Source organism: Hemiscyllium ocellatum, chromosome 4 (assembly GCF_020745735.1).
Source record: "Hemiscyllium ocellatum isolate sHemOce1 chromosome 4, sHemOce1.pat.X.cur, whole genome shotgun sequence".
Lineage (NCBI taxonomy): Eukaryota > Metazoa > Chordata > Chondrichthyes > Orectolobiformes > Hemiscylliidae > Hemiscyllium > Hemiscyllium ocellatum.
In genome coordinates, this window is record NC_083404.1 from 90,496,304 (window position 1) to 90,516,381 (window position 20,078).

The 20,078-nt window shown below is 40.0% G+C and overlaps 1 protein-coding gene across 1 annotated transcript; it reads left to right on the top strand.

Annotated features, from left to right (window-relative positions):
- The first annotated feature begins 4,484 nt into the window (after nt 1–4,484).
- On the top strand, nt 4,485–19,549 carry tgif1 (TGFB-induced factor homeobox 1). The gene is made up of 3 exons (XM_060823618.1): nt 4,485–4,797; nt 6,848–7,065; nt 15,915–19,549. The coding sequence occupies exons 1-3, from the start codon at nt 4,782–4,784 to the stop codon at nt 16,461–16,463; spliced, it is 783 nt and encodes a 260-aa protein (XP_060679601.1). The 5' UTR covers nt 4,485–4,781; the 3' UTR covers nt 16,464–19,549.
- The last annotated feature ends 529 nt before the right edge of the window (nt 19,550–20,078 follow it).

Sequence of the window (20,078 nt, forward strand, 5' to 3'; positions counted from 1 at the left end):
AATCAAATCTTGAGGGTGAGTCAAGGTTTGATTTTCTGGTTGAACTCTCATGTTTTCAATTCCCCCATGATGTGGGACTTATTGAGAAGGCCAGCATTTTTATTTTCCATACCTAATTACCCTTGAAAAGATAGTAACAAACTGCATTTGTAAATGACTGCCGTGCACGTGGTGAAGACCCTGAAATATATCATTGCTCCTTCAAAATTCTGGAATTCCCTTCCTAACAGCATTGTCCTTACATGAAATGTTCTGCAGCTGAAACTGAGAATGCACAGAGGCCAGAAATTGAGGAGTGCATTTTCAGAGGGTTGTAGGGCTGGCGGAAGGTTTTGCAGAAAAATGAGAACCAGAAGGGTTTTGAAAACAAGGCACTGTTTGACCAATTGTCAATGAGGTCAGCGATCACAGTCAGCAGAGTTTTGGATGACCTTAAGTTCATAGACAGTAAAATGTGGGAGACCAACGACATTAGAATATAGAAAAATAATAAAGGTTCACTTGAGGGATGCAGCATCATAATGAGAGAAAAAAATCTTTTTGCAACATTAGAGATGGAATTAGGCAACCTTAATAATACCATGAATGTGATGTCAAAAATTCACACTAAAATTGTGTTAGAGACAAGAAAACCTGCAACTGTTGGAATACAAAGTGGACAGGCAGGAAGCTGGTAGAACACAGCAAACCAGACAGCATCAGAGGAGAAGTCAACATTTCGGGCTCCTACTGGAGGGACAACACTTTATCCTTTGCCTGGGAACCCTACAACCCAGAGGACTCAACATTGACTTCTCTCATTTCAAATGACTTCCCTCCCTATCCACCAACTCCCTTCTCAGCCCTTCCCCCTCCTTTCCACTGCTCCCTGCCACCAACCAGATTCGTTCTTCCCATTGACCAACCATGTCATACACTCTGCCTGCCTTCACCCACCCTCACTTCACCATGCTGCGCCCCCCCCCACACCCACTCACAGTACTGAAGTATAGTTACACCCAAAACATTGACTTGCACCCCTGATGATGCCTGTCTACATTAAAATTGTGACCAGACTAACTTAATTCACTCTCTTCATGAGAGAAAAGGAGTACACAACTAGGGGTCAGAATTTGGAGCAGGAATTGAAATCAAGTTTCAATCTTCCCAATGTTAATTGTAGGTAATTTCTGTTCATCTATTCCAGATGTCAGAGAAGCAATTTGACAAGTCAGTGACAGTGGAGTAATCAAAAGTGAGAGAAAGTTAGTGTCATTGGTATACATGTGAAAAATAACTGTGCCTTTGAATACGAGGTTTTAAAGTTTTACAATAATGATACAACCTTTAATTGCAGCTTCTAATCATTTGTGTTATGTTTGCAGTATTTTTTCCTGCTTGAAGCAGTGTCATACATTTGAAGGTCTTTGCATTTGCTTTAAAGATTTATCCCGAATGAAAAATTCAGTGCCGCTGTACCGGAGATGGGAATCTGGGTCCCATTTCATTCTATCTTGGAAGGACTCAGTAAGAAGTTGGCACAATTCTACTCAGCACAAGGTGGAGGACCAGGGAAATTAGACTGGGTGTGAAGAATTATGATATTAAAATTGGAGGATGGCCTTGGAAACATTGTTTTTTTCCCCCCAGGTTAGCTGCAGCAAGCGGACAATGAGAAGGATGGCATGGAAGAACATTCCTGATTGTTGGGGTAGTTCAGAACTAGGAGTCACAGTCTCAGAATAAGAGGTAAGCCATTCAGGACTGAGGTGAAGAAGAATTTCTTCACTCAGAGTTGTGAACTTGTGGAATTCTCTCCCGCAGAAAGTTATTTGGACCAGTTAATTAGATACATTCAAGAGGGAGCTGGATGTGGCCCTTGCAGCTAAAGGGATTAAGGAATATTTAAATCACCTACTCCTGCAACTATTTTCTATGAAACAACAAAATTAACCATAATTCAAGAACTCCAGACAATTTTTGTTAGCAATAATCAATGTGTTTTGTGGTTGTTTTTCATCCTTTATCTTCAAACCTGCCCTCTCATGAAAGGAGGACTTCATTGTTCTGAATAAGGCTTCACCAGCCAATCTAAACTATAAGCAGCAGTCCACAAAAAGTCCTAAAGAAACCATGGGAGGTTAGTGGTTGTAATGAAACCTGCTGGAGTTCATCCAACTTGAATTAGCTATCCTATTGCTGAGATTAATTGTAGTGATGCTTTAGCTGTGATCAGCTAACTCAGTGCAAGTACGTTTGGAGCCTGAGATGTTCATGATTTTGTCACTAGAGAAATTCACTAAGCCATCAAAGAATCTTTTGAGAATCATTTTTTCTTTAATATATACAAAGTGCCAATATTTTTAGTAATCCCCCACTGAATCTAAAAAGTCTTAATAAAGCCTTTAAGATACTGAACACCCTTCAAAACAAGCGATAATTATTATTACATGTACCGAGGCACAGTGAAAAGCTTTGTCTTGCTAGAAATACAGGCAGATCAAATAGTTAAATAGCATAGATAAGTAAATAATAGGTAAATAGCAGCAAAAACAAGAACACGTGTGGAGGCAAATGTTAAGAGCTTGTCCGTCCATTTCAGTATTCGTGTAAATCTTCCAATAAATGAGGAAAATTAATGATTTATGAAACACTTTGTTATTGTAAACCTAAATTTACTATCCCAAAATGGCAGTAGCAAAATTGCATTTTAAGACGGAAATGTCAGGATTGTATGCAATGGTCAATCTGTTGTTATTGTACTCTCCGTTTTATCATTTCATTCTCTCATTTCTCCTGAAAACATTTTTGTTCTTGCTCCAGAATTACCAGCAGCTTTCCAGCCAAGTAGCAACCTTCATTTGTCAGAGCTGCATTGACTAGCAGGAACTAGAGCAATATTTTTAGTCGTTTCAACCCTGGAAATAATTGTAAATCTGCTAGTCTAAGTCATCTAAATAAAACCTGGGATTTTTGCTAGCCTGTTTAAATTAGCGTCAAAATGAGTTATGCGGTTTTTTAAAAAAATGTAGCTTCAGAGAATGTGTAAATAAGCGAAACTTTGTCGATACAATTGGTCTAACAGTAATGTGTTAACTACTCTCATTCTGCTCGAGAGCTGCTGAAGAAGGTGTGACAATTGTTGAAAACAATCTAATTTTCTCAGAACAAAAGAATCAAACACTTGTTGGATCCTTCTCCCTGGGCATTTCCAACCCTTACAGCAGCTGAGATGGGAGCAAGATAACAAGGAACCATTCAAAAGTCATTCAGTCACAAATTACCTCATTGATTAATGCAAACCGGTCTTCGTTCACATCGAGCCGTTTTTACAAGGACAATTATGGTTTAAAACTATATCTTGCCCTTCACAAACCAACCACTTGTTCACATCAGCCATGATTGCTTTGAAATGATTTCAATCAGTAGGCCAGAAAAAAAGGCTAACTTGTTTTAAATTTAAAAAACTAATCATCCTCGAAAGTAACATACAATGAGTTGATTTAGAAGGTTAAAATGTTGCCCTGTCTTGGGTAACATTATTTTAAAGTTTTTTTTTCTCAGACGATCGATAACTTCCTGAGGGAAGGCAGACAATAAATAATTACACGAGAATCCATCGTTGAGTGTGTTGTAGTCGAGAGCATTTGTATTGACAAACAGATGGATTCATCCTCCCCACCCCCACGATGTAGTGATAAACACAATCATTAATTAGCATCTCTTTTCAAAACATGCGTTGGGAATTAAAGGAACGTTTGGACTAAGCCCTTCACTATATACACATAGAGAGATAAAAGTCAATCCTGTGTGGAAGTTTTGAGTTAAAAAAAGTTTGAAAACTATTAACTGGTGAATCAGCGAACCACAACATACCAGGCAAACGTGGAAACAAAAGAACAGCCCAGTCGGAAGTGAAGCAAACATGTATATATGCTTCAAAGTTGAACACGTTTATGTATTTTATGTAATCAGAATAATGAAATCTGCTTAATCACTGCGCGCTGGCATGTGCTACAAAGTTTAATGTTTAACCGAGCCGCTTAAAAAGCAGAACCGTTTTTAAAAAACTGATCTCTTTCCAGCTCTCCATGGGGGAGGTCTGCCAACCGTCATCAAAGCAGCTCGCCACATTCACCGGATATTAACCAGCAAAAGCACAAAGAAACAACAACCACTTCAATTGCAAACAGTTTCATCTGGTTTACTTTTAACGAACTCCAGAATCGAACAATGCACAGAGGGTCTTCTTTACTATGTATCATCTTTTAAAAATATATAAATACTTCAAGCGTTATCAAAAGTCGGGTTGGATTCCCTAACTGTATGCAAATGCTAAACTTTTTTTTGAATGGGTTTGTGGTGATGTCAGAAGGAATCTTTTTTCTCTCTATTTCCACTCCCTTCCGTGGGTTTAGGGGCGGATCCAGCTCTGAGGCAGCAGCTGTCAAAGAGAGCTGTCAGCTCCTGAGGAGGCAGAGAGACGATCTGATCCGACCCGAGCCGACTAGTTCCGAGCGCAGGTAGCAGTGATGTGTTTACCTTTTGTCTGAATCCTCCAGCGAGCAACACGTTGGGGCAGAGCGAACAGCACCCACCCAGCGTGCACTCCCAACACTGCAGCTGCCACTAGTTAGTCGTGTACATACACTCAAAACTTTTCTGCTGTTGCTGCTTCTTTTTGTATTAATCTGCAAGAAACGTAGCCGGGGAAGGTTTGTTTTATTGTTTCCTCCTCCCTCCCCCTTTTTTTTCCACGGCGAACCTAGTTGGAGTGCCTGGAGACATATTACTGGAACAGGATGAAAGCTAAGAAAGGTAGGTAAAAGCAAGTAACTGCTTCCTCCATGCTGTTGGCACGTTGTCAGATCAGGTTCAATGTGGTGTTCTTGACACTGTCTTCTCTGGAAATGTTATTCATTTAATTTAACACTTTTTTTAAATTTTGTGTGTACCGTTGGAAAGGGGCTGTTTGTGTGTGTGTGTGTGTATGGAGGGTACGTGATCGATTAACTGCTAGGCGAAAAAAAAGTGCCTTTTTAGAAAGAGGTGAGCGGTGAGGGTTGATGAAGGCTTTGTTTAGCTCTCACCCTCGTGGAAACGTTTTCTACCCCCCACCCCCTACAAACTCGCGTTTCTTTGCTCAAACGTTCCACATCGATTCATAGGTTTAACTTGACGAATTTAATTGTTATTTCCTTCCTTACTCTAGCTTGCTTTAAAAGTTCATGAAAAGTGAGTGGGTCACAAGCGCTTCGAGGTTCTGGGGGATTTCCTATTGATTTGTTTTTCTAAGAAACAACTCATCACTCGGTGCTCATTGATTTTTTTTGTTCGAATAGCTCGGAACTTGGAAAAAATGCTAAACAAAAAAAAACTCCCCACTTGTAGGTGGGCGGGATGTGTGGAATGATTCACAAGGACGGTTTTTTTTCTGTCTGTAGCAAAACTTCCACTTATTAAACATCCAGCCGTGCAGAACGTACTTTTAAAATATAATTTTCCCGTCCATTAGCTCGATTAAAGCCTCAGGAATTTCAAAGGACATAGCACCGCCAAGTATAAGAGAGTTTACCATTTTGTCTGTGTGGGGGTGTTGGAGCAGGATCAGGTACATGGTGTTTAGTTTTGAGGATGTTTGCTGAGCTTAAGAATGTTGGAGTGAAGTTGCTCCCCCTCCCCCTCGAACTATAGCGAAGTGGGTGATTTTTTTGTGACAGGTTCCAGTGTGCACAACGTTTGCTGTCTTCCCATAGTTATTTTTCATCTTTATATAGGTGGGATTATCAATTCATTCGAATCGAGTTGTTTTCAAATCCTGTCCACCTGGAATGTCGTCTTTTATCTATTTTCTTTTGAACTGTAGAAGAAATCAACACTTTTTTTAATTAAAAAATGACTTTTAAAAAAAAAGTTTTAATCTTTGGCCACGGTCATCAACTTGGTGAGGACAGCTTCCCAAGTCAGACAGGGTATTGTTTAAATATTTTGAATGCGTGTTTCCATTTAATGCAAGACACGAAGTTAGTAACACGTGTTTGGCGAGGACACAATGTTTGATTTTTTTTTCGGGGCAGCAGACTGAAAAGATGTGACAGAAACTACCGAACTGAATTTCTTTATTGGTCCCCTTTTTGGGGGGGGGGGGGGGGTTAGAAGGGGTAAGGGAGACCGTGGAGGCAGAGAGGAGAACTTTGCAGTTGTTGAGGGCTGGTTTCTGTCCTTTTGTTCTGTCTCAGGCGGACAATGGCTGCTCTAAAACGCTGGCAAAGAGCAGGTATCACTTTACAACTGACAGCCCGACCAGCTTCAGAAATTCAAACTCAGCCAACCAGCGGTTTGCCCTGAAGAGGGCCTACGCTTTTCCCGGAGTTGCCTGGATGGTTATAAACAATCTGGGGGGGGGGGGGGAAGAGAACAGAGAGGGGTAGTTCGAGGACAGCGAGAGGCGGCTTTTGTTTTAACCATGGAATGCCTGTAGGTCACGAACAAATCGGGCTGGTTGCAAGTTTATGTTGGATTTATATAATCTGATTTCCTAAAGTATGCAAATTAATTGTTTCGACCCTTCGCTCTGTTAGATACCACAAGGGGGTCTAGTATAGGATCAAAATAACTTTTTTTTTGTAGAGAACGTTCAGAGAGGAAATTCGTTCAAATGATAAAATTTCTAAAAATAATATGTTTAATCATTCAAAATGGATCATAATAACATTCATTTAAAAGGCTGAAGATAGGCGGTGCTGGCAGCGAGGCACTGAACGTGTTAAAGAGTGTACGTGCCGAGCAGTGTAGTGAGCTGGGTCCCTGTTGATCGTATTTCACCAGTCAGACCAGTGTGTCATTTGAACATCTCGTTCCTTGGCAGCGATGGGGCCGGTCTGCGGCAGTGAAACGGACGAGGACGACAGTTTGGAGGTGCCTCTCGACCTCTCTCATTCAGGAAAACGTCGTAGGCGGGGAAACCTACCCAAGGAATCCGTGCGGATCCTCCGGGACTGGCTGTATGAGCATCGCTATAAGGCATATCCTTCGGAGCAGGAGAAAACTCAACTGTCCAGGCAGGCACAGCTATCCGTACTGCAGGTTAGTGAGTCCCAAGGCGGCTGACATTCTACCATTGACTATCATAAGAGCTTTCAACAGAGATCTGTCACTGCTCGCTTACCGGTTATGTTTGTTATATGTAAATCTGATGTTTTATACCCAAGGCAGCTGTTGGTAGTGTACAGCTGGACTGCAAAACGCATCTCCACAGTGCTGGAGTTGCTATTCTCTAAAATGTTGATGTCAGCCCATAAGTAGTGACTGCAATTGCAGCAGGGCCCTGTGTGCTGCATAAAGCAGACAAGAGGCTGAGAAATCACTACAGCTTGGAGTTCGAGGTTGGCTCACAGATTTACACTTCCAGAACTTGCAATGTGAAATGTGTTGACCATTGTGTATGATCTTGTGTAATGTCAGCTCATTGCTAAATGAGAATTGTTTAACTGTTGCTTCATACTTGAGTCACAACTCATCTCAAATCAGTATCCAGGAATGTGTGGCCATTTCTAAATTGTCAGAATATGTAGGAGAACAATGTCTATAATGTTTTATTCCTGGGGTGTGGAGATGATTCGTCATGAATCTGTTCAGAGATCTGTTAACACCTCTGAAGCTGGTGGGACTTCAACCTAGGTTACTACCATTGCACCAAAAGAGCCCTTTTCTGGGGTACAGACCTTAACTAGGCCATCATTTATTGCCCACCTCAAATTGCTCTTATGGTGCAGCTCCATGATTAAAAGTGAAGGAATTGTGTTCACTAGATTGGAGGGGAACTTGCAGTTAGTTTTCACATATCTGCTGCCCTTATTATAGATGGTAGTGGTTTTGGAAAATGCTTTGTAAAGGACCTTGGGTTTCTGCAGCCCATTTTGTGATGGTACATGCTGCTGACATTAGTGGAGGAGGAATGAATTTGGTGCCAATCAATTGGACTGCTTTGCCATGGTGTCACACTATTTGTGTTCGGTGTTCCACACATCCAGGCAAATTGGGGATATTCCATCCTGCTCCTGATTTTGGCTTTCAGATGGTGAGCAGGCTTTGGGGAGTCAGGAGGTTTCTCAGCAGAATTTCCAGAATTTGATCTGCTTTTGTAACCATACATTTTTTAATGGCTGCCCTATGTCAGTCAAGTAAATGGTGATCCCCAGAATGTTGATCGAGGGGATTCAGCAATGGTAATGCTGTTTAAATATTGTTGAGTGATGGTTAGACTCTCTCTACTATTGGAGATGGTCATTGCCTGGCTCTCGTGCAGTGAAAATATTAATGCCATACAATCCTGGATGTGTCATCTAGGACTTTCTACACATGGACATGGACTACCTCTATCTGAGGAGTGGTGAAAATGTCCATTGTTAAATGACCAATGAATAGTTCTTGACAGACTTTTACGATAGTACCCTGAGGAACCCTTGCAGGAATATCCTGAAGCTGGGATGACTGCAATTAGCTTTCCTTTGGGTTAGGGATGGTTCTTGGAGAATGATTTGGTTGTTGTATTTCTGATTATTCCTTTGCAGATGTATCAGTTTGACACCATTATGGGGATGGTCATGTTTTCTACCAACCATTTACTTACAGTCTTAGAGATGTATAGCATGGAAAAAGACCCTTTCATCCAATTCATCCATGCTGATCGGATATCCTAGATTAATCTCATCCCATTTGTCAGCCTTTGGCTCATATCCATCTAAACCTTTCCTATTCATATACCCATCCAGATGCTTTCTATATGTTGAAGTTGTACCAGTCTCCATCACTTCCTCTGGTACCTCATTCCATACATGCACCATGTTAGGTTAGATTAGATTACTTACAGTATGGAAACAGGCCCTTTGGCCCAACAAGTCCACACCGACCTGCCGAAGCGCAACCCACCCAGACCCTTTCACCTAACAACATTATGGGCAGTTCTGCATTTTTTTAAAAAGAAATCTTGCCCTTTGAGTCCCTTTTTAAATCTTTTTCTCACTTTAATCTATGCCCTCTAGTATTGGATTCCTTCGTCCCTCCCTCCCCCCGCCCCCCACCCAAGAAAAAGAATTTTGTTCACCCTATCTATTCCTGTCATGATTTTATAAACTTCTATAAGGTCACTCCTCAGTCTTCACTCCAGGGGAAAGTAGCCCCAATCTATTCAGCCTTTCCCTATAGCTCAAACCCTCCAATCATGGCAACATTATTGTAAATGTTTTCAGAACCTTTTTAAGTTTCACAGGAACTTTCTGATAGCAGGGAGACCAGAATTGCGCACACTATTCCAACAGTGGCCTAACAATGTCCTGTACAGCCACAACATTACCCTCCACTCCTTTGCTCAATGCATTGACCAATAAAAGCAAGCTTACTAAACCTCTCCTTCTCTATCCTATCTACCTGTAAGCCTGCTTTCAAGGAACTATGAAGTTGCACTCTAAGGTCTCTTTGTTCAGCAACACTTCCCAGGATCTTTACATTAAGTGTATTAAGTCCGCCCTGATTTGCCTTTCCAAAATGCAACAATTCACCTTTACCTAAAGTAAGTTGCATCTACCACTCTTGGCCACCAGCCTATCTGATCATGGTCCCATTGTAATTTTCCTTGCTAACCATTACACTTCCTATTTTGGTGTCACCTACAAACTTACTAACCTGACTTCGCATGTTCATATCCAAATCATTTGTATAAATGACAAAAGCAGTGGACCCAGCAGTGCTCCTAGTAGCACACTGCTGGCCACAGGTCTCCAGTCAGAAAAGCAACCCTCCACCAAATGGTTAGTTGACCTGAAAAGGTGCTGTCGAGTCTTCCCCTTGGTGCTGTTAATGAGGATTGTATTAGAACAGTAGCGTCAGAATTATGCTAGTCATGGTGTATGTCCTTGTTCTCAGAAATTATACAGTGAATGGCAGATCTGGGTGTGCAGATGGGTAGTAAAAAATGGCCGATGGCATGGTTGCCTTCATTAGGAGGGGCATTGAATTTAAGGATAGACGAGTTATACTGAAGCGTTATGGAACTTTAGTTAGGCCACGCTTGGAATATTGTGTGCAGTTCTGGTCACCACACTACCAGGAGGATGTGGATGGCTTATCAGGATGTGGCCTGATATGGGGTATTTTAGCTATAGAGAAAGGTTGGATAGACTGGATTTGTTTTCACTGGAACCCAGGAGTTTATGGGGCAACCTGATTGAAGTTTGAGTGGCATAGATAGAAAAGTATGAAGCTTCCTCCCCAGGTGGAAGGGTCAATTGCTAGGGATTCAAGGTGGGGGGGGCAGAGTTTAAAGCTGTGCAAAGCACCTTTTTCAGACAAAGGGTGGTGGCTACCTGAAATGTACTTCCAGAAGAGGTGGTTGAAGCAGACGCAACAGCAGCTTTTAAGAAGCACCTGGTCAAAAATGTAAATTGAAAAGGAATAGAAGGGTGTAGATCCTGTAAGTGAGGACAATTTTAATATAGATGGGCAAAATGTGTTGGCACAGGCTGAAGGGCCTGATTCTTTGCTCTTTGTTCTGTGTTGCTGCTATTAAGCTTCTTGGTGGTAGAGATTGCAAGGTAAGTAAGGATTATAACTTTGGCTATTGTATACATATTCCTGAGAACACATTAGTCTTGCCTCCACTGTCAACGAAGGAGGCTATTTTTAGTTGGGTTTCCATTCCTGAAAATCGTGACTTTGAATGAAACGTAACTTCTCATGGGAATAAATGCTAAATCCAGAGTTAGGTTCCTGAGAGACAATTTGGCCTGGAAGAGCCCATGTAAAATTGAAGTACAATGCCATATGTGTGAAGTGTTGTGCATTGCCAGCTAAAATAACTTGCAAAGCAAAATAATGAAAACTACAGTAAAGAATGCAGCTTTTAAAAAAATTTGTAAGTTCCTGAACTATTTTACCATGTACAGTACAATATAGCAGAATTAGTTCCAAGAGATGAAGTCCACAACAATTGCTATAATTTTACAAGAACATACAGCAGGTACTTAAGAGATATTTAAAACTGGAGTTTACCTGGGTAGAGAATCTTTTTTAGTAAACTGAGTCAAAGTGCAGACAATACTGGCAACTCTAGCAGCACCGTCAGGGGTTGATGTGATAATGCAAGAAGTGTGATGTAAAACCTAATGGGGAGGGAAGGAACATTAAACAGAAAATGACACTCTTAAATTAGGGGACACGGTGTTTTTATTTAAGAAAGAGATCACTTTTTTTTTCAAAAACAATTTAACAGCAGAGATGTAAAATGAGGGCACCATTTAGCTGTTAAGTATTGAGTGCTCAGCAAATGATTCAACAAGTGTTCAGTCTCTTGTCTTCCACAGTAACAATCTGACTTGCTCAGTGAACATTATGGTCAATAGTGACAGCTTTATTTGCTCTGCATTGATGTTGCTGAAGGAAATCAGTAGTGGTGGCACTGTTGAAGATTGTGGAGAAGCTTGCTGGCAGTGATTTGTTCTTTTCGTGCATACGGAGTATGTGCATTGGTCGACAACAGTCAGGCAAAGTCCAAATGCTCTGTCCCACTGTCAATTCTGGATTATTGAATTATCAGAAGAGTTGTAAATTGAACTGAACAGGTCTCGGTAAACAATCCACTCCTGAACTGTGCTAGTAGGATTCCCTGCTGGTGGATGGTTGAATCAAGGTAGTTTCTGTGAAAAATTTTAGCCGAGGTAGAATGATGTAATACTGCAGCATAAGACCATATGTCCTGTTTATGCTGAGACTATCACAATAAAATAATGACCAACAAATTATGCAGTGAGACTGAGCACTTGATCCTTTTTTCAAGGAAGGTTTTCTCTATTATTATGGTGCTGTTTTATCAACCAGTTGGACACTAAGTTTTTTGTCAATTTAGTTTATTTCAAGCTGTGATACGACGTCTTTCTGTTCTCTAATAAGACCTTTTGTAAAACTGAGAAAATTTGTAATCAAATGACCTTGGCTGACTTCGATAGAATTGCAGAATAAGCACCTGGCATGAAACATTGAAATTCAGAATTATCTGGGAAAGCCCACTGTTAAACTGAAGGTGTAATATTTGAGTTTATTTTTACACCTTTTTTAAAGCAGTGTGCCAAAAAACAAACGTGACAGAAGTTGTAAAGCAGTCAAATGTTGCCCCTTAAAAGTATTCATTAAGTAGGAAATTCTTTGCTATGTCCCTTCCCCCCCTCCTCTGCTTTGTGCCATGAATCTGACTCCAAGACACAGATGCGAAGACTATGGTCTAGATCAAAGTCACCACTTTCCAATGATTACTTTTTAAAAACCTGAATTCGAAAGAAAGAAACAGCGGGAGCACCAAGAACCTTGATTTCTCCTATTTCGACTAAGTGATATTACTTCTACCATTTTGTCATGTTGGCCATGTACAATCCATTGTTTGTACATAAAATTATTATGCACTAAGATCCAACTGTAAATGTCGACTTAGTCTGTTGGTTAGGAGACCAACTTTGCTTCATTTTGATTAATGTCATGACATTTTTACATCCACCCAAATGGGCAGGTGGAGACTCTGCTTAGCATTTCTGTCAGAACTACAGTAAACATTTTGCCCTAGACTATTTAGGTTCTGCAATGCATCACAAACCAAGATCAGTCTTAAACATAAGGTAAAGTTTTTCCTTTTGGTGTAACTTACATTTTAGCTTTTTGAAATTTCTGCTCAATTTCTCAATCAGAAACATTTCCATGTTATTAAATACAAATTTTGTCCACGTGAGCACGCTCAGGTCACGATATTGAATGTATTTTTTTTGTGTGGTGGGGGTGGGGTGGATTCTGATACTAGATCTGAGTGGTCTTGGAAAAGCACAGGAGGTCAGGCAGCATCCGAGGAGCAGGAGAGTCAACGTTTTGGGCAAAAGCCCTTCATCAGGAAATTCTGATAGATGAGTTGCTTTTATTAATGCAGCTGAAAATAGATTGATCACAACATGAAAAATTTAGAGGTTACACTTGGTAAATTACCCCTAAACACTTACATTTTCGAACATTTGGCTTTTAGTATTCATATGTGAATAGTATCTGCAAATTAGGAAGGCTGAAGGTTTCCATGATGCATTCTACATTGGATAAAACATTTAACCACAATGGGGAAGCTTCTCCCAAGTGTATACATCTTAGATATCCATTCTAGAATAGCTATTATGTGTACAAAGCAAGAATTTTTGGATGAAACAAAGTTTGAAATCATCTGAGCATTGTTCTTAAATTAAAAGTAGAGATTATTGAATATACTACATGAAATGCTACCTTCAGCTACACGTCCAGAGGAAGAATTAGGCCATCCTTATTTCACATTGTTATAGTGTCCCTGAAGGCACGTACAGAAAGGCATTTGAACTACTTGCTGCGGTTTAAATTGATTTATGAAGAAATTTGTATCAATCCTTTTTTTTTGAGGGCATTTTGAAATAAGCAGTGAGCAATAGTTTAATAAGTTTGCTCATGTATGAAAGCAATGGAAAAAATGCTGCTAGCCAAATTACATAGGACAGTTTGCAGTATCGTCAACATACTTTTTTTTAAAATACTGTACTCTTGATATGGCAGCAGAGCTGCTGTACAGTGGTAACTAACTGCAGACCGTATTGTAAATAAATTCGTGCCTCCTACTTTTCTAGGACCTTCAGATAGGGTTTGGAAAACAAAAGCTTCCTTCTTTTAGTCTTCCAATGCTAATTCAGTAAAGAGGGGAGGTTGACCCTTGAAGTTCTCATGTTTCAGTTTGAGTACTGCTGTTACTGAGCCCCCTCCCTGCCCCCACAACTTTATTCTGCATAGCTTAATGAGATGAGCTCAAGGAAAGGGGACTGTGACTTTTAATAGCTGAAATAAAGATTGCAAAAATGGTTTTGCGTTGTACTTGGTGTCTTTTAATTGCTGAATATAGATTATTGAAACTCCTAGTGAACTGAGTGCTTTTAATGGCCGGTTGAAATAATGCCTATGATACCATTTCCCTAAGGTGGATCTGGTTGACAGTAGTGATGTAGGGTCTGTAATTCAAATGGATTATGTTGCACATAGAGGTCACATTCTACGCAATTTGGACCCTCCAGTGTACAGGAGACTATTAAGAGTGCACACTCCTGTTGAATACCGGCTTCATATATTGCTTATGTAAGGCTGGTTGAGTAATGAAAATAGGATAATCAGATTCCAAGCTCCCTCCTTAAGACGTACTGCCTGTGTTGCAATTCTTTGTAATGCACTTGAATAATAAATGAGAGCAAACAACTTTTTCAGCCAGAGACAACAAAAATATTTCATTCCTTTGAAAATTTATTTTTAATTGAGATCTTAAGTATAGAATGCATTGCTCAATATCTATCACTTTGCATTGTGTAATTCAACCTTGAATATATTCAGATTTTTAATCAACAAGGTTGCAATAGACACACTTATAATCTGTAAGGAAATAAAGTGTAATGAGGACAAGGCAGGAAAGTGAATTGTGGAAGTGCACTCTTGAATTGTACTTTTTCACAAATAGACATTATATTCCAAAATAATGTCTCATGACAGGCTCTTTATATGAAGATGTGCTGCAACTCTATTAGTCAGCCAAGGTCTTTTGATAACAATGTCTTGGCTTTACAAAGGTTTCATTATAGTCTTAAAATCTTAGTCAATTGTCTTTCGCATAACACGTTATTTTGAACAGTCATAGGCTATTAATTGTATCAGGCATGATCTTTTGAGTGAAAATGCAAGATAAGCCTGCCAAATAACTTGCTAGGGCTGGTTTATTGATACTTAATTTGCATAAACAAAGCTATGCAGTCTGTGGCTGTGTAAAATTTGACAGCAAGAATATTTAGTCCGTTATTTTCTTTCAAAGAGCTGCTGCAGGCAACTTAATCTGTTCCACTCACCTGCTTTTCCATCACCGCATTGCAATCATTTCCTTTTTCAGATATATCCAGCTCTAAGACACTTCCTTGGAGAACTGGCATAGGCATATAGGGCCAAATAGCCAACTCTTTATGGCACGAGAGAATCATTCTGAAAACGTTACTATTGAAATGTAAAAGCTTTGAAGCAAAAAAAAAAGGGATTTAGTACTAAATATAGGGAAATGGACATTTTCAGGTGCCATGTCAACAACTCTTTTGGGTCTTGGATAGCGTATCTAAACACTGACTCAATACAAGTAGAGTATGTGGAGTATCAATGTGTCTTCCAAATTTTCATTTGAACTGTACCTGTCAGTTAAGTCATGTAGGGCAATTATTAAGAGGTGAGGGAGGAGAAATACAGGAAAGGAAAACATTGATCTGCCCATCTGTCATGAAAGACAACATTGTCATACAGTTCTTGACTTGTGAAACTTTCCTAATGTTGGAGTTTTGTACAGGCAAATAAACTGGGGTTTTTTTTTAATCCTGATCCATTTCATGAGGTTGAAAGTTCACTTTCTCTGACTAATGGACAGTGGTGGAAGTTGGAGCCAGTATCTCTGCAATTCTGTTTGTCTCTTCCTGCTAATGCCTGAGATGGTGAATGCTATGCTGAATTTTCTACAAATTGTATTTTAACTATATGGGTTAATGATTAATTGCACAGTTCCTAGGTGAATGAGGGAAGCCATGCTTAAAAGAATGATCGCTGATAGAATTACAGCCAGTTCTCTGTCTTGCGTGCACTCTGTGAAAATAGGAAATTGTCAAATGGTTTGCAAGGAAGTGGCTGACTTCATGTTTAAGCTATGGAATTTTTGTTTTGTGATTCTTGTCAATGTGGTTATTCTTTTGCTTTGCGTTATATTCAAGATACTTGTTTGGTTAGAGTTCATGCTTTTATAGGTAATACTTTTGACAGTTGAGTTGAAGTCAAAGATGGCCTCTTGCTGATTATCTCTCTTTTCTGCTAAATTGCAGGTCTGTAATTGGTTCATTAACGCACGCCGCAGACTCCTGCCAGACATGTTGAGAAAGGATGGCATGGACCCCAACAACTTCACCATCTCTCGCCGAGGCAGCAAGAGTGCAGAGCACACATCGATGACTTTTAATAACTATGTTGCAGATCTTGATGAAGGATCTTTCAGATCTGCAAGTTCCAGCCCAGAAAACGGGGAGACTTCTCCATGTAGCATCTCTTCTGCAGGGGGATTACTGCCAAGACCTTCGGTGATATGTCACACTACTGTCTCCACATCAAATGACGTGCCTTTACACTACTGCCCACCCACCAGCATAGAGGGAATGGATCTGTTGTCAAGTGCTAGTTTAGTGGATACCAATCCTGGATGCTCCAAAGATGCTGTTCAGGTGGGGTCAAACCAACCGCCCCAGAGTGGACTCTTTAACACCCCTCCACCCACTCCACCAGACCTCAACCAAGATTTCAGTGGGTTTCAGTTGCTGGTAGATGTTGCGCTCAAGCGAGCTGCAGAAATGGAATCCCAGTCGAAGCTTGTGGCTTAAATTCTGTTCTCACTGGCTGCCAAACTGACTTGAGGGAGGAATAAAAACACTAACTAAATCCTTTTGTTTCATGTGGAAAACAGTTGCTTTATGCAGCATGATGCCTTCTTATTTGCACAAGGGAATCCAAAAACACGGCTTCCTATCATGGAATTGTCTTAACAAACTATTTGCAAGGAGACCAATGAACTCATGACTACTATAGATAGAAGTTCTTTATGTTTTGTAGTTGCTGATAATGTGAGAATTTTCCCATGATTATGTGATTCTTTACTTTCTGTGCAATATTTAGATAAACAGAGCCGCCTTATCAGTCTTTATCATTCCTGCATGGAAAAAGTGTGGCCCATGCATTGTTTAGAACAACAGTTTTTATATATAATTATGTATTATCACTGGGGCTTGTATCTAAACTGAGTTTTGATTTATTCCTTCAGTCTTTATTTCAGTGTGAGGCAACCAACCGTGGACCTGGGGAACAGAACTTTTAATGTACTTCACCTGCAGTGACTGTTTTATTGTACAGACCTTTCCTCTGCTTTACTTTTCCAGCTGCTACAGCAGGACCTGTGCATAGGCAGGACCACGCCTACAAGATTGCTTTACTTGTGGTTGCCATCACTGGTTCGCTGCTATTGTTACAGTAGCCAATGTTACCTAATCGTTTAAAGTTAGCTGCTGTATTTGTATCAATAGTGATCTCCAAAGTACAGAATAAGATTTTAAACCACCCACTCACTGCAAGTTTTTTTTAATTGAAATCCTGAGTGATTTCAGATTTGGTGGCTGGTGTGGCCAACATCTCGAGTGTAGCACACAAACCTTGAATGTACATCTTTATTTTGATGCTTATGGTTTTGTTTTCTCTTGTGCATATTTCATGGAGGCACTGGATCACGTGTCTGTTTTACCCAGGTCATCCTCTTCCATTACTGATGAAGACTCCATGGCTTCCTAGAACTTGCCTTTTGTAGCTGGTGTTGAGAGGTCTGGACACGCTACTGGCGGAACTTGTCAGTTTGTCTCCTACCACTGTCGGTGTCTTGAGATATTCATGCTTAAAACAAAAATCTGATGGCTGTGCCATTATTCACTCTGTTTTCTAGGCTGTAATTCAAAATGAAGTTGGGACCGACTTAAGTGAAGGACTTTGTTTCTTTAACTGCTGTTACATGAATAGTTAGGGGCTGAGAGTCCATGGGGCTTCTCCTGATCTCCTGCTCTAACTCGTTTACTGACTCTGACAGTCTGCTGCCCGAATAATGGCATGCATGTGGGAAGATCACTACAGAATTTCAGGATATGAGTTCAAATGCATAACTTAATTTACTACAAGGTATAGAGATTAATGGACATCTTGTGTTGCCATGACAGTGTCAGTTTTGGTTTCTGTCACCCTGATAATGCACCTTATCTCAAAGACCAGGCCCTGTTGCATTCTTCAGTTTCTCAATAGTGCCAGAGGACAGGATTTCTAACATGAAGTCCTGCTGGCAATGTTCACATTTTTAAGAAAAAATGTACTATTTGGCTGCTGACCCTTCGATTGTTGAAGTGCTGTTTTTCCTGGGATAATTGTCAGAAGTTGTAGAATTTACTCTACAATTTATTAACTTGAGGGATGGTCAGGGAGATGAAAGAATGTTTGTTTTTTTTTAAAAAAAATTGATGTCTTTAAATACTGTGCAACTTAAGATTTGGAAATTTGTAGTGTGATTTCTTTAGCAGCTAGTGATTTTTTTAAAGATCTTTTTTAGCTGGGGGAAAAGGTTATTTAAACTGTGTACATGGCTATACAAATTTCATTCCTACCTCCCTCCCACCCACTATTTTTAAACTTTGCAATAAATGGCTTTTCCTGTTAACCTGTCTGCATTGTGAGCAGGTACACAATTAAACGATAGTGTAAATTTGCTATGTCATACTGCCATGTAACATCACGCTGATGGTTGAACCAGTTTAAACCTTTCCAAGTGTGTTTCTGTTGGCAAAACGATTATGATGTGACTCTTGCATAGTTGGGTGACTTTATAATTTATGAAACTATTTCCACTGTAGTAATGTCTGCAGTGCCATTTTTGGCATTGTCGCAAAGCAGGTTATGGGAACAAGACCCTGAAATCCCTTGCAGGTTCTCGTTATAACTCTTTGAGACCAGTGACATCCCCCAGGAATAATTACTATCTTCATCCATCTATGTTAGGACTATCACTAAGTTGTAGTTGGTTGTTGGGGACTCCTCCCACAAATGCTGGAATTATATCCTACCTCTTGAACAAGGGTCCTGCAGTTCTCTAAGTCCTCATGTCTACAAACATAAAGGGCTGGATCTTGTCCTATAATTAAACCAAAGATCCGGCAAAAACTAATTATAAATCAGACCTTCCTTTTGAAGTCTGGTCTCCATTATCTGTACCTTTTTGTACTGATCAACATTTTTTGGATGAGTTCCTGTTCTGTGGCTTTTTTTTTGTATAATTTATTATATATTATGGATGCTGATGACCTGACAGGCACTGACTTGCTGTTTCTGACTGAAACTTGAATGGCAGCTGATTTAACACCGTGAAAGTGACACAATCACTAAAGCATTCCAAACTTTCGTCTATCGTTGTTGATTAATTCACTTTGCATTCCTTTTTGCAATTGGGTCAATAGTACTGTAATGAAACGTGATTTCTTTTTTCCTGACTCAATCATAATTCAACCTTTTTTAAAGAAGAAATGAAATAGTGAAGTTTCCTACTTTTTAACCTAGAACCTTTTTTTAAGCCTTCGGCTCTGGAAGGTATTTGTACAGTTGGCATCATTGTGGTCATCTTACATTGTAAAGCTAAGTGAAGTCAAACTGTACTGAATGAACCTGGTCGTTTTTTGCATTGATGTTTGCCTTGTTGATTTAGTCAGGTTGCAATGACCTGTAAAGATTGACTAAAGTTGCAGTATTCCTCTTTGCCTTGCCACTGGATTCTGCAGGCAGGGTTCTTCTCACTTCTTAATTATAGGGTGGGGGCAACAAAATGCAGTTTCACAATGTATCCAGTTTTGATTTAAAGAAAAAATAAATTACTTTATTTCCTTCGTAATTCTGGTTCCGTGATTTCTCTCTGTGACCTTAATGATGTTTTATTGGCAGTTGGCAGCCCTGCTCAGCAACAGTAAATAAATGCTGCCAATTTTGTGGGTAAGTTGTTAGAGGGTCTGTAAATCACAGTTACTGCCATCGCCAACACTCACTGCTTCGTAGGTTCAGTAACTGTTTTGGTGGCCCACACTGCCATGAGGACTGCACTGAGCACAGCATGATTGTTCTCCTACCATGATAGATGAAGGCTGAGAGTACTTGGAGCTACTAAGTAAATAAATCACCAGAGCAAGATGAAATTGCTTCAGGTGGATTTCAGGTTCTTGGAAAAAAGACAATGAAGAAATAACTAGGTCTGTGCATCATCTTCCCAATTCCCTGCCAGATAACAGCGTGGTACTAGAAGATTGCTAATGTTATACCTTTTCATCAGGGGAGCCAGGGAAGTTTATAAATCAGTCTAAACTCAGTGGATAAGTCATTCAAACCATTTGAGAGACTGGGGTAAAAAAAGTCCCGAAAGCACAGAT